The 14,705-nt window shown below is 37.9% G+C and overlaps 1 protein-coding gene across 2 annotated transcripts in view; it reads right to left on the reverse strand.

Moving 5' to 3' along the window:
* Nucleotides 1-14,705, reverse strand: part of PDE4B (phosphodiesterase 4B) — a 424,211-nt gene that overhangs the window by 338,835 nt on the left and 70,671 nt on the right. The window contains exon 1 of one of the 2 annotated variants that reach the window (XM_036444267.2): nucleotides 7,487-7,737. The exons of the other annotated variant lie outside the window; for it this stretch is intronic. Within the exon in view, the coding sequence (XP_036300160.1) occupies nucleotides 7,487-7,722 (236 nt within the window). The 5' untranslated portion in view covers nucleotides 7,723-7,737. Of the gene's footprint in view, nucleotides 1-7,486; nucleotides 7,738-14,705 lie in introns of those variants that run through there. 2 annotated transcript variants of the gene reach the window in all.

The raw sequence follows: 14,705 nt of genomic DNA on the forward strand, positions 1-14,705 counted from the left end.
TAAGGGACTAGAAAGTGAAGGATGCTTTTTTACATAGAAGAAACAGAGAAGACCTCTCTAGTATATATATATATATATATATATATATATATGAGTAGAAGTATATCTATCTATCTATATATATATATATATATATATATATATATATATATATATATATATCTGAGTAGAAGCCTGGATGCAAGTGAGTGAGCCATCTTCCAGGCAGAGTAATCACCAAGTGTAAAGGCCCACAAGTGGAAGCGAGCTAGGTTTGTTGAAGATCAGAAAGGAGGCTACCTGGCTGGAGAGCAGGAAATAAGGTCACAGGTAGCCTGAGGCCAGATAATGTCGGGCCTTGTCAACCACTGTAAGCATTTTAGATTCTTTTCTGTGAACCATTTAAATGTCTCGAGCGAAATGTTGCTGGTGCCTTGACAGTGATGTTAGAGAAATAAGCACTATGAACACCTATGGAGAAAACCTGGGAGATGAAAAAGAGGAGTGGGAAAAGAAAGCGAATGGGATTTTGCAAAAGGGGCTTAGACTTTAGGGGCAGCAGGCATGGTTGCTGGGCCACCTTCCAGCATGGGCACTGGGGGATTTCATCGTTACTTTACAAAGCCCTTTTTACAGTAAGCATTTTTAAAATCCAATATATTGAAGATTTGCAAACACTAAGGAGGCCATGGAAACACCATTTATAGACTTGCATTACTGAGAAAATGCTTGCTCTGATTAAAGCAATAGACTCAGGCTGTGAGGCATGGACTTCCAACTGGCATTTAGTTCAGACTGTGGACTAAGATAATTTCTGTAAAAAAAAGAAAACCTACCAGGATTATACATAAAGCACAACACAAAGCACCTCAGTAAATCAGGACTGAGCTCTAGGGTTTTCCCTAAATGCACTCATCTTCCCAGGCACCTCAGCTGTGATGGTTTGGTGCATTTGGGGGTATCAGCTAGTATCATCCATACATCACATTGTAGGTGATAAATGCAAGGGACACCAAATTTGCATACTTGCCTCTCAGTTTCCATAAACAGTAATTTGTTAAGTCATAAAAAATGATATAAACAGAGTTTTTGATGTTATGGGATTTACACAATAATTAGAAGTCATTATCTCTCAAATGCACATTCTCCCTTTTCCCTTTGTTTCTAATCTTCTAGTCCACCACTGCACCCTCCACAATGTCTGCAACTATCTCTCCAAAGCAAAAGCTATTTATGGCCATTCCTTTCGCACAACCTTGCAGAAGCTTTCTGGTGATGGAATATAGCTCCAATCTACAGATATAACCTTACTTCTCATATTTGACACCTTTCATCTTAGGCTGTAACTCCAGTGAACTTTGCTCACTTTCCTTCATACTTCATATTCTGAGTCAAATCCCAAAGCAGATCCTTAACTGCTGTGTAACTTTGGAAAATTACCTACCCTCTTTATGCTTCATTCTTTTTCCCATAAAATGAAAATAATTATACGCATTAGCTTTTTATGAGACCAAATAAGTAAATATATTTAAAACAATATCAGTGCTGAATAAATGTGAGCTATTATTACTACTAGAGGCCCAGTGCATGACATTCATGCATTGCGGCGGTGGGGGTGGTGGGGGTGGGGGAAGGAGTCCCTCAGCCTGGCCTGTGCCCTCTCACAGTCTGAAACCCTTTGGAGGATGTCTGCCTGCTGGCCTCGGACATCCCCAGAGGGGTCCTTAGCACAGCTGTGGAGGCAGGATAGGCTCCCACCACCACTGCTGCACTCACCAGCCATGAGCTTGGCTTCTGGCTGAGCAGCACTTTCCAGTAGGAATGCACTGGTGGTCAGTGTGTGTCATGGTGACTGGTCATTCTGCTGTTTGGTCAATTTGCATATTAGGGTTTTATTATATAGGATTTTTGTTAATAGAATTCCCTTATTATTGTTTCCTTGGACAAAACAAAACAAAACAAAACAAAAACAAAACAAAAAATACCACACTCACAATAAATAACCTTTCAGCCTCTCTTTTCCTGAAAAACTCCTATTTAGTTCTTCCAGTTCTCATACATATAACATCTCTTATCTAAACTTTCCCTAACACATTGGGAAATGGGGAAAGCTTACTTAATCTATGCTCTAATAACAAGTTGATCATAATTTTTCAATATTATTTGCAAATAATTGGTTAATTATTAATGCATAAATTTGTTTTCCAGTACTACATAGTTCTTGCAAAGACAAGGACTGACTCTCTTTCTAACTTCCTATCTCCTAAGTCCAGTATAGAATCTAGAGCATAGTAGGATCTAAATAAATGTCTTGTTCAATCAAATATTTAATCAGTAAGTATGTACAGACAGAAATATTTCTCAAAATTTTCTAATATGGCTTGGAAATAAAATAGAAAAATACAAGCACAGATTTAGTAGAATTAGCTAACACACCAGAACTAAATTGCATAAGACAACAAATATACCTCAAGCTTAGAGGAAGGTCAAGCATGTAGTAAACTCACTGTTTTCTTTTTACTCCTCTCCAGTTACCCAGCTTTGTCTTATCATATACAAGTTCTGTTAGAGTATGAACTATGTTAATATGTCTGCATTTGCATATTAGGCACAAAAGTTCATATTTCATGGAAGATTTCAAAGATATAAGTAGAACTATAAGGAGAAAAAGAATAAAAATATAGTCTTTTTTCTAATACTAACCCTAATTGAAAAAATAGTGTTCCCTGTGCAAGCATATTTATCTGCAAGCATGGACAAACAGAGCATGGGTCTCACCCATTAATACATGTGCTCTTTATGAGGAGACTGTAGAGAAGAAATGTGTGATAGGCCCAGGATGTATTTAAGGCTGTCACCAATACCTTCTTTCAGAAAGCATCAGGCTGATGGTGATGGAGGAGAACTGATGAAAAAGGTTGGGACATCAGCAAAGAAAACAAGTTTTGTCTAGTGACAAAACTAGACACTGTGTGGCAAGTACCAGTTAAGAAAAACAAGCTAGATATGATTATATTATGCCTCAGAATTTTCACCCCTGATTTGAGGTTGGGGATAAATAATAAATAAGAACTCTGGTATTAATTTCCCACTCCCCATTTAGCAATGCTGACTATTCCATATACACTTTACAAAGTGTGACATGTATATTTTTTATGCCATCTAATGAGTGTGATGATCACTTCTGGGTTTCAGAATTTAGAAATTTGGGATGGTGGCTCAAGGTCAAAACAATGGTTAATTAGGTAGAAACACTTGGAAGAAGCTAAAGCAGTTCAGAACATTTTTTATATCTGCAACATGAAATATTGAAAAGAACATGAACTTAGCATATTCTTATAGTCAAATGAAACTTTAATGAGGTAACATATGTGAACATTCTAGTAAAGAACTTAAAATATTGTAGGCATTGGGATCCATGTGGGTTAAATGAGAATATTTTTTCTTACAGCAGTGCTCAATTCCATAAGTTGAGTGAATGAAAACAGAAAACCCTGGGGCCAGTTAATAATGATCTTCAGATTCATGCAGGGTCTTCTAAGTCTTAATATATATTGAAAACTAAAATACATTGAAGACAAATTATACCTATTATTTATATATATAAAAGGCTAATATGCTAAGTGTCTGACCTTCTGATGAGGTGCTATGACATGCACTGACCACCAGGGGACAGACGCTCAATGCAGGAGCTGCCATGACATGCACAAACAGCACTGTGGACCTGATGCCCACTAAGTGGGACACAGGCCGCCATCGCCCTGGAGCTACAGCCCACCAAATCGCAGCCTACGCTGCCAAGATCCTATGGCACAAAATGTGGCCCACAGCTCAGCCCAGTCCTGAATCAGTCATTGTGGGCGCCAGGTAATGGCATCATGTAGCAATGCCTGGCTTCCCTTCCTAGCAATGACTAGCCTCCTTGCAGTTTCTTCAGCCCAAGAACACTGCTTGCTTTATAGCCAGGTGAAAACATTTCACATTTTAACCAAATGTCTGTGAAGCATTTTCCTGTGGCTCCTCTCATTTGATCCTCACAGAAGTCCCGAAGTAGGTAAATAGGAGACTCAGTGGAATCCTATTTTCTTTTCATTAGCCGAAAAACAGAGATTTAGAAAGTTTAGAAACTTGACCTGACTGAAAAGAAGTAAGTAATGGTGGACCTTGAAAATGACTTCAGGTTTTCTCACTGTGCAGATATAGTTAAACACTGCTGCAGTTAAATATTTTATCCTTTGTTTTCCCTACGTGATCTACAATAATAATGTGCTTCATGTTGATATTTACTGCTGTGATGCTGACAATTACCTGAAAGAAAAGTTGGGGTGCTTCACTGGGCTGGAAAAAGTTTAGCTAAATCAGAAAGCAGATCTAATTAAGCAAGTTTATTCTATATATAAAAAACTAAGTTGACTTGTGCATGTGTGATACATATAAAGCTTTCACTGGTGCCAATTGCATGCATGTGTTTTGATCTGTCATTGTTGATCATGAATTTGGTTGATAATTCTATTATAGAGAAAGGGTGAATAGCAATATTAAAACATTTCTTCTAATTAATTTCCTTTCAATGTGCAGAAATTTGTGCACCAGGCCACTAGTATGTTATAAATAGGTTGACCATAAAGGAGAATTTTCCAATACCTGGGCCGTGAAGTAGTGAGAATGTGTATTGAGTGGGGTGATAGAGTTATTTTCTCCAGAGTCTTAAAAATGGGGCAGATTTCCATATGTCAAAGATGGAGCAATTGTGGTCCTGCCCCAGGATAAAGAAAGCAATGAGATAATCACCCAAATTCCTTCCAGATTTAGGATTGTGTAAATATTCTGATTAGTGATAGCACATTGAATATCTGCTTTCCCCCCCAGATATTTTCCAGAGTAGGTATTTCACAAGTGTTTTTTAAAAATCTTCTGCCATTGGTCCACACTTCACAATGTAGGTTTTCAAGATCGGAACTATAGGTTCATATGACTAACATATGAAATCTACAAATTAAAGATAAAAACTTGTCCAGAGGGTTTAGAAATAAACTGCATCCTCTGAATTGTTTAGCTTCATCATGAAAATTACTTTAATTTCAATGCGGAAATCAAAACAATCCAATCTTCTTAAAAGAAGCCTACTGTCTACTGTAAAGTAATAACATGTTTTTAGAGACTTCTAAGTGCATATCTTGGAATTTCTAACTTAAATGCATGGTTTGGAAAATACCAATTGTTGATCGTGAAAGGATGGTTACATTTCATCATGACAATGAGGCAAAAATAAAGTATTTATGATTTTATTTCCTCATGTAACTATTCCATATGATGCTAAAAAAAAAGCACATACTTTTTAAGATTAGTTAGAAAGTCATTTAAATATATTATATATGTATATTTTCCATAAAGAAATATGGAATATTTTATGAAAATAAAGTTTTAAATTTTAAACATACACTCCAAATTGTGCTACAGCTTTACTAAGAAACATAATAAGGGGAGTACCTGAATTAGGAGAAAAGGGGTGAATTAGGAGAAAAGGGGTGAAAATGGATAATAGTCATAACTGAAGTTATAAGGTATGTGTGATGATGAATGTATTCTTTAACCCTACATTATATTACATTGTACCAGTCATGTGTTTTATGTTTTAGCAATTTGTAGAAAATTTTGTTTTAACTTAACTAGAAGATCATTTTAATTGCAATAAGTTACCTCAGATAGTTTTTAGTTGTTCTTTTTTGTTACTTGCTGTAAGAAAATTTATATAATGAATGAGTAAAACTACTCTTTAATCATTTTAAAATTGGGATATTTTTTTTGAAAGAACAATACAATATTTATATCTCTATGTTTCTAGAACATAAAAAATGTATTCTAAATTTAAAAAAAAGGTCAAATTATTATCTTCAGGAACTCTATAGTAAGAAAAATATTACCAAGATTTTGTAAAGATTTTCCATTACCTGAAAATTAGCTTACTCAAATTAAATGTCCTTCTGATCAAAATAATGGCTTAATATTAATCCAAGTAGTAAAAAATATGAGTTTATTAACGATAGTATATGTATTTCATCCTTGTTTTTTTATATATGAGAACTAATTAACAAACCCATATACCTTCTCCTATTCAGTTATACTACTTAGCAGATTATATAGAAATACACATGTACTAAGGGTGAGGTATACCATTAGAGAGAGGACCTCTTTAAATCAGTACATATTATATATAAATCTTCTCTTCATACAAATGTTACCATTGGTAGATTTTTAAAAACTCATCATGTGTATTCTACAAGTCTGAGATTATGATTTAATCCATCAAAAAGATGACCAAAGCTCTTTAATAAAGCAATTACATGAACAATGGTCCATTGTTAGAAAATGTTTAGCTAGGTAAAGTATGTTTTGGCTAAACATGTGGTGGCCTTGAAAAGTAAGCTACATGTTTCTAGTGGTAACTTGAATTTACCAATGCACTGTGCACTAGATTAGACAACAGAATTCAAGCAAGTATTAATTTCAAAAACTAGATATGTCCAGTTTATAATGTGGGTTGGCAATCTAGTATGCAATCACAAAGTTATTTATTAGAATTACAATTAAGAGGTACTAGCTCCATTCACTGCTATGGTCCCTATTAAATAAAAACTATAGGGATACAGATACCCAATTTTGAAGGGTATTGAATAAAAATATATTTTTCAAAGAAATCTGAAATGGCATAGCTTCTATACTTAAAGTTTAATATCTATTGTGATTTTTCTTAATTTCATTATTATACAAGTTTAAGAAAGCTAGCCTATTATTCAGGGCAATTTTTACAGAGCTGTTCTTGAATTTATTTAATTGGCATTCCCAAGTAAATTGGAAATTTATTTTTTATTTATTAAAAATTTAAGTAACTTTTTTTTACAAGAGGATCTTAAAGATAATAGCATTTTTAATCACAAAGAAAATCAACTAACTGTAATTTCTGAAGTGGGAATTTAATTTTCCCTTTCCTGAAGTGGAGTAATGATAAAGTCAATAAAGCTAAAACCCATTACAAACATTGCAATACAATAAAATAACTTTTAATCCAGACATTGTCCTCAGAAATAAATTAGAACCAAGATGAAAACATTTATCTTGTGCCAAAAATATACTACTCAAATTGCCACCAACAGTAACCACAAAACATACAAAAATAAAGTCACCCATCCCTTCAATGGAGATAGGACAAAAAACTGAGTGTTTTTGTTTAACTCCCTCCAATTCTCAATTTACCTGGAATTAGCTAGGCATTTTTATAAGCAGTAGTTCCAAAGACTCCCCACAGCCAGAGGCGTCTTTTATCTGGAAACAGCACAATGATCACTTAACACACCGTACACTTACGTATCCCTCAGCTGACCCACTCTCCATTTCACACTGGTGATCTGTATTATAAACAAAACTCAAATGTCCTATACTCAACGCTTCTAAATCACTGCTTACTAATGAAAAGCACTAGTGTAGACAGTTCCAAATCGCATCTTACCACGTATGAGCCACAGTGAAGCGACGCCGCTGCCGGATGCTTTTATTCACTAGCAACTTTCTGAAAAAGCATGGTGAGTTCCTGGGTGAACTGCGTGGAGAAATTTTAGGAGATGTAGGTCTGTTTCCAGTTGGTCTCGGAAGCTCAAGTTCCAAGTGCATTTGCTCCTTGAAAGTCTTGATGCAAACCTCAGGTTCAGAAGCAGTAAGTTCCTTGGAAGAATTTTTTGCTGTCATGTCTTAGGTTGGAGCGCTAGCTTTCACCATCCAAAACAAAAACCTCAAACATAGCAGAGACACACAGCTGCAGGTTAGGAGGCTGGTGTGTCTGCAAACTATTTCCAGTTTAATTTTGGAAGCTGAGGCTCTGATGTAGGAACTGCTCAGAGCAAGAGCAGCCTACTCGAAGAATGGCAAGCCAGGCTGTCACAGGGAGCTTTATCTGCCGGGCTTTGCCTCTGAAAATGCACCAAAGTGCTTCGTATGTCAGTAGCCTCCTTGTGGATGAGGTTTGTCTGCAAGCTACACACTGACACTCACTGAATTCATTCAGTTGAATATATCAACTGATGAAATATTCATAAGGCTTTCTGATAAATCCTTTGCATGTATATTTTTAAAAATCTTATTTAAAAAAAAAAAAAAGAAGAAGAGCTGCCTTCACCAACGGACAATAAGCAAAACCTAGCCGCCTGGTCACTTGTTTTGTTCTCACAAAGAGCAGAACCAGAGCCCGTCAGCCTGTGTGGTGTTTAAAGTCTTCATTCAGAATTATCTTGCTCCGCAAATGCACACAACAGTAACTCCACCTACCCAATGCTTATTGGCTCAGGATTATTTAAACAACTGCACTCTGTTTCCCCCCGAACAACACTCTCCACTGCTCAGATTTTCACAAAATTTGTGAAGCTACTTACTGTCCTCACCATAGTAAAAACATTAAATCAGGGATTGTCGGAAAGCCCAGCTAAAACAGCCCCCCAGATTCCACTGCTGAATGAAAAGAGCTGATTTGCTGAATATTCCCCCCGCCCCCTTCTCCAGAAGATCCAAGACAGCATCAATATAAAAAGTGTCAGCTAACAGGAAAGCACTGGATTTGGTTCATTCCCCTGAGGAATTTGAAGTTAATCTTTATTCCAATAAACATTACCCTCATTCTTCTGTTTAAGCTCATTGTTCCTGGGTTGCCCACAGCAGCCTCTCCGTGAGATACAAAATCACTTCTGAAAGCCAAAGCTTCCCAGAATGGAAATGGAGGTAATAACTCCCCTTTCAAGTGCAGAGTCCAAGGTCAAGAAGTACCCTTATGCTTGTGTGTGTGTGTGTGCGCACGCAAGGAGGTGTACAAACACTGTCTGTAGATGGGTATATTTATTTGCAATTGTGTGTAGTTATATATTTTGTTCACAAAGACATGCAAATGAGATACATAAGCAGGAGAGTCCCCAAAATGCCTCAAGTTCTAAAGCAGATCACTGAAACCTGAATTTGCAACCTCTATACTTTGAAAGGCATGAGGAAGTAAAAAGAACACTGTGTGCTCAAAGTGTATGGATGTTGTGAAAAGCCTGCACTGGCAATGACTGCCACCAGGGCCAGCCTCATCTCATACAGATTTGAAAAAGCAGAACTAGGGCTGGTCAGCAAGAGTGACAGGTAAGGATTCACATTAAGATTTCAATGAAAAGGGGGAGACATTTGTTTTTTTCCTCTAAGTTGTGAGGACTTCCACCTTAATAAAGTCATTTATGTATGTCATATACTATGGCTGAATAGCTAAAGGGCTGGATAAGAACATATCCGACCTATAGGAAAATAGCAACCCCCACACCAGCCCTTGGGGAAAGTGATCCTATATAATAAAAGGCCAATATGCAAATAAACAGAATAGCAAACAACGATAACAACAAAACAACGGTAGATATGATATGTGCTGACCACCAGAGTGTATGTGTGGAACATGGCGGGGGTTGACTGTGGTGGGATGTGGAGCAGGTGCTTGGAGGTGCCAGACCAAGGTGGTGGGTGGGGGTGTGCCAGTCACTGTCCTCTGATGGTTACTGAAAATTCTTTGCTCCTGTGCGCCACAATCCCATCTGGAGCTTGCACCTGCTGCTGGCACAGGCCCTGCTCACACCTGAAGCCAGAGCCGCCACTCTCACCAGTTGCCAGTGCCTGGCACCAGTCCTGATCTCTAGGTGCCATCAACAGGTATGAGCAGTGGCTGCTGGCCCTGATTGTCCCTGAGGGCTTCTCCACCACCCCATGCTCCTGAGGGGTGATCAGGGCAGCAGCTACTGCTTGCACCTGCTGACAGTACTGGCCCTCCTTGCACCTGCTGCTGGCTCTGGCCTCAATCGATCCGTGCCATCAGCGGGTGTGAGTGAGGCCAGTGCCATCAGTGAGTGGGAACAGCAGTGATAAGAGCAAGGCTGCAGGCAAACAGGGGTCCAGGGACCATGGAAGGAGGGCCAGGAGGCGGCACAGAGGATGAGCCGAGACCTGTCCCTGTACCTACTGCAGCCTCACAGCCCACAATTCCTTTCAAGATGCACAAATCCATGCACTGAACCCCTAGTTCCAACATAACAGGAAGGATATAACCTCTTAGTTTACAGGTGGTACCTTGAAGAAATATTGATATTCTAATAATATTAAAATACACATCAGGAACAAATGCACAGTTATAGAATTTTATAGTTGAAGTGAATCACCTTGTTAAGCTCATTTCAAAGACAAAAGCACAGATTAGAGAAGTTCAGTGATTTATCCAAAGTTATATTTGTAGCTGATTTTAGAGCTAAAGCAAGACCCAGGCTTTCTAACTCCCAGTAGAGTACTTTTACTTTCTGATAAAAAGAGGTAAAATAGTCATTGTGTGCAACTAGGCCCCAAGACATGTTCTTTATATATTTGAAGATATTTTAACTGTCCTATAATATTTAAGAATATATTGTTAGTCCAGCAGGTATGTATCAGTGGTTGAGCATCGACCCATAAACCAGGAGGTCATAGTTAAGTTCCCAGTAAGGGCACATGCCTAGGTTGCTGGCTCAATCCTGAATATGGGGCATACAGGAGGCAGCCAATCTATTGATGATTCTTTCTCATAATTGATATTTCTATCTCTCTCCTCCTTCCTTCCTCTCTTTGAAATCAATAAAAAAAAATATATGTATATATATAGACACATAAATATATATACATTATATATACTAGAGGCCCAGAGCACAAAATCTGTACATTGGGGGGAGGAGGGGTATGTTCCTCAGCCCAGCCTGCACCCTCTGCAATCTGGGACCCCTTGGGGGTTGTCCAACTATTGACAGTTGGACATACCTCTTACAATCCTGGACTGCTGGCTCCCAACTGCTTGCCTGCCTGCCAGCCTGATCACCCCCAAACCACTCCCCTGCTAGCCCAATCGCCACCACCTACCCTCCCCTGCCAGCCCAGTGCCCCCAACTTCCCTCTCCTAGAGGCCTGGTCTCCTCCAGCTTTCCTCTCCTACAGGCCAGGTTGCCCCTAACTGCCCTCCCCTGCTGGCCTGGTTGTCCCAACTGCCCTCCTGCTGGCCTTGCCCCCCCAAACTACCCTCCTCTGCAGGCCTGATTATCCCCAACTGCCCTCCCCTGCCAACCTGGTCCTCCCCAACTGCCCTCCCCTTCTGGCCTAGTCATCCCTAACTATTCTTTCCTGCTGGCCTGATTGGCCACAACTACCCTCCCCTGCTGGCCATCTTGTGGCAACCATCTTTGATCATATGGGGGCGGCCATTTTGTGCAAGGGCATAAGGGTCAATTTGCATATTACCCTTTTATTATATAGGGTTATATAGGATATGTGTGTGTGTGTGTGTGTGTGTGTGTGTGTGTGTGTGTGTATACAATTTTGGTCTTTTGCCCCTGAATTTCAGTTGACTTTTTTTCATTTCAAAAGTCGTCATACACCGGAAAATACAGTGTGTGTGTGTGTGTGTGTGTGTGTGTGTGTGTGTGTGTGTGTGTGTGTATATATATATATATATATATATATATATATATATATATATATAATTTGAAAAGAATAGCTTGTTAGTAATATTATAAGGAAAATATGGTTAATGCTGTCTATTATTTACTGAATTATGAAATCAAAGTTGGGCCTTTCCTCCAACAATAATGTGATTTAAAGTTGGAACATGAGAATATGTAATATCCTGCTGATATTCACAGTGATTTAAAAAAAATAGCAATTGGAAGTCACTAAGGTATATTTCATATTCACTCTTTAAGGCTGCCAAAATATAGTAAGCATTTAAGAATTTTTTTCTACTTAAATTATGGCAAATTTCACAACCCAGATTTAGCTATATCTAAACTGGGGTTTAGATAAGGAAATGTTGATATAAACCTACTTAACGTAGCAGCATAATGGTGCAATTATAATTACTTTCCAATTCTTATCATCAATTTATGTGACATTATGACATTTCACATTACTCTTTTCACTTTTTCTACTATGACAGACAATGTCCCAGTTAAAGAAATTTTGAAAATAATCCTAAGAAGTAAAATTCTCAAAAATTTGTAAATCCTGTTAACTCTTCCTACTCTAGATAACATTTAGGAATACTCAAGACAATTGAAATCCACAACTTAAAAGGTAATCAGACTACTTTAAAGTATGAATAAGTTATCTCTGAGAGGAGGAAATCATGTGTACAGGTAAATGCATGAAAATTTGTTTCTAGAATCAAAAGAAAAACTAGACTCTGTTAACTATTGAAATCAAAGATGAATCTTGACAGTAGAAAATAGGAGATGGTATCTAAGTAAAAGTAAACAAAATCACAGCAAAACTAAATTAATTCCTTCTTTGTTTTAGTTAAGAGTACAGTGTTTTCAGAGAGATAATCAGGAGAACAATAGAAAAAGCCAAGAAGAAAGTAGAGTTTGTGTGCCCTGCTGAGTGCTCAGGAAGGTGCTAAAGAACCAAAATGAAAACCTTCCAATACACATGTAATGCTTAACTCTTGACACCACAAAGGGAGAAACAAGTAATTCTGATTCAGTTTATTAGTGTGCAGATGGTTGCCTTTATGAATCATTTAAGAATTTCAATTATAGCTATGTCTTCACCTTTAATATGAAATTTCTGGTATCTACATCCACCTAAGCAATAAGAATTAAAAATTTACCATAATAAAATATAATTAAAGGATCTGAGTATAGTTATATGATCAATAACAATCAATAAGGAATCATTCATATATACTATGGACAAATTGATAGTTTTAAAAAAAATTTTCATCACATTTAAATGGAAAGCAAATTAAGTGCAACCAAGCAAAATGATAAGTTTATACTGCAACTATAACATTGTTATTTTTTTTAAATATATTTTATTGATTTTTTTTTTACAGAGAGGAATAGAGAGGGATAGTGAGTTAGAAACATCAATGAGAGAGAATCGTCAATCAGCTGCCTCTTGCAACCCCCCCACTGGGGATGTGCCCACAACCAAGGTACATGCCCTTGACCAGAATCGAACCCGGGACCTTTCAGTCCACAGGCCAACGATTTATTTATCTACTGAGCCAAACCGTTTTTTGTCCATTTTTTTTGTTTGTTTATTGTTGTGTGTTTTTTTAAGTTAATAGCTGTGCAATCAAGTTATTTTAAATAAACAGTTACATTATTTTTCATTCAATACCTTTCAAACATTAAAAGTTAAGCTGGAATAAATTTTCTTGGAACTGAGCAATTTTTAACTAATTGTCATTATGAAACTATAGTTATTTAAAGACACTGAACTGCAGATTCAGTAAATACAAGGCTTGACATTTGAGGAGACAGTTTATTCAGAAGCTTCTTTTTAAAGAGGAATAGATTTGGGACTCAATATTAACAGAATTAAATTATTGTTGTTTATATCTATAATTACTTCACTATCCAGCTCTCTTTTTCTAAACAACATACCATTTTAGCACAGCCATTAGTCTATTTAATTAAAGATACACAAGCTCTTCTTTTAGTCAGACAAAGGAATAAGTGAATACAGATCACCACAAAGACAGCAGCCTCTTTGAACAGAATTCCTGCTCACCCTGGATAGTAACTTCTCCCAATTTTTCAATCTCAGTTTGAAGAAATTAAATTAGAGGTATATTTTAATATGACTGAAGAAATATAACATTCAACTGAATTGAAATAGTTGTCTAGCCATCTTAGTAAAGAATAATTAACTGACCATTCTTAAGAATTAGTTTACATTTATTGCATACCTACTTGTGCCATTTATTGTTGTAAACATTTTAATTAGTTCATTTGGTTCTCATTGTAAACATATCAGACAAGTGCGTTGAAACCCTTGATGGATTCCCCATGGTAGTCAATTATGATGTCCATTAGGGCTGGGCTGAGTCTTGTTCATTTTTAAAATATGGAACAGACTCTGGCATAGATACTCAATATTTATAGACTGAATGAATGCACATGATTTTGCCCATTTTCAGATGAGAAAATTAAGATATAAAACTGTATAGCTTCTAAGGAGTCAATCTTATACCAAGTTTTTTTATTTTTAAAAATATTTTTATGATTGACCAGAGGTCCAGTGCATGAAACTCGTGCACGGGGGTGTATTTCCCTCAGCCCAGCCTGCACCCTCTCCAATCTGGGACCCCTTAAGGGATGTCCGACTGCCCATTTAGGCCAGATCCTACATTTAGAATCGGGCCTAAACGGGTAGTCGGACATCCCCCTAACAACCCAGGACTGCTGGCTCTCAACTGCTCACCTACCTGCCTTCCTGATTGCCCCTAACCCCTTCTGCCTGCCAGCCTGATCACTCCCTAACAACTCCCCTAACAGCCTGAGTGATGCCTAACTGCACCCCTGCCAGCCTGTTTGCCCTAACTGCCCTCCCTTGCAAACCTGGTCACCCCTAACTGCCCTCCCCTGCTGACCTGATCATCCACAAAAGCCCTCCTTTGTAGGCCTGGTCTCTCCCAACTGCCCTCCCCTGCTGGCCATCTTGTGATGGCTATCTTGTGATGGCCATCTTTGACCACATGGGGGCAGCCATCTTGTGTGTTGGAGTGATGGTCAATTTGCATATTTGTTAGATAGGATAGAGGCCTGGTGGATGGGTGGGGCCAGCTGGTTTTCCCTGAAGGGTGTTCCGGATCAGGGTGGGGTTCTCTTGGGGTGTGGAGCAGCCTGGGTGAGGGGGCC

Source organism: Pipistrellus kuhlii, unplaced genomic scaffold (genome assembly GCF_014108245.1).
Source record: "Pipistrellus kuhlii isolate mPipKuh1 unplaced genomic scaffold, mPipKuh1.p scaffold_m20_p_2, whole genome shotgun sequence".
NCBI classification, from domain to species: Eukaryota; Metazoa; Chordata; class Mammalia; order Chiroptera; family Vespertilionidae; genus Pipistrellus; species Pipistrellus kuhlii.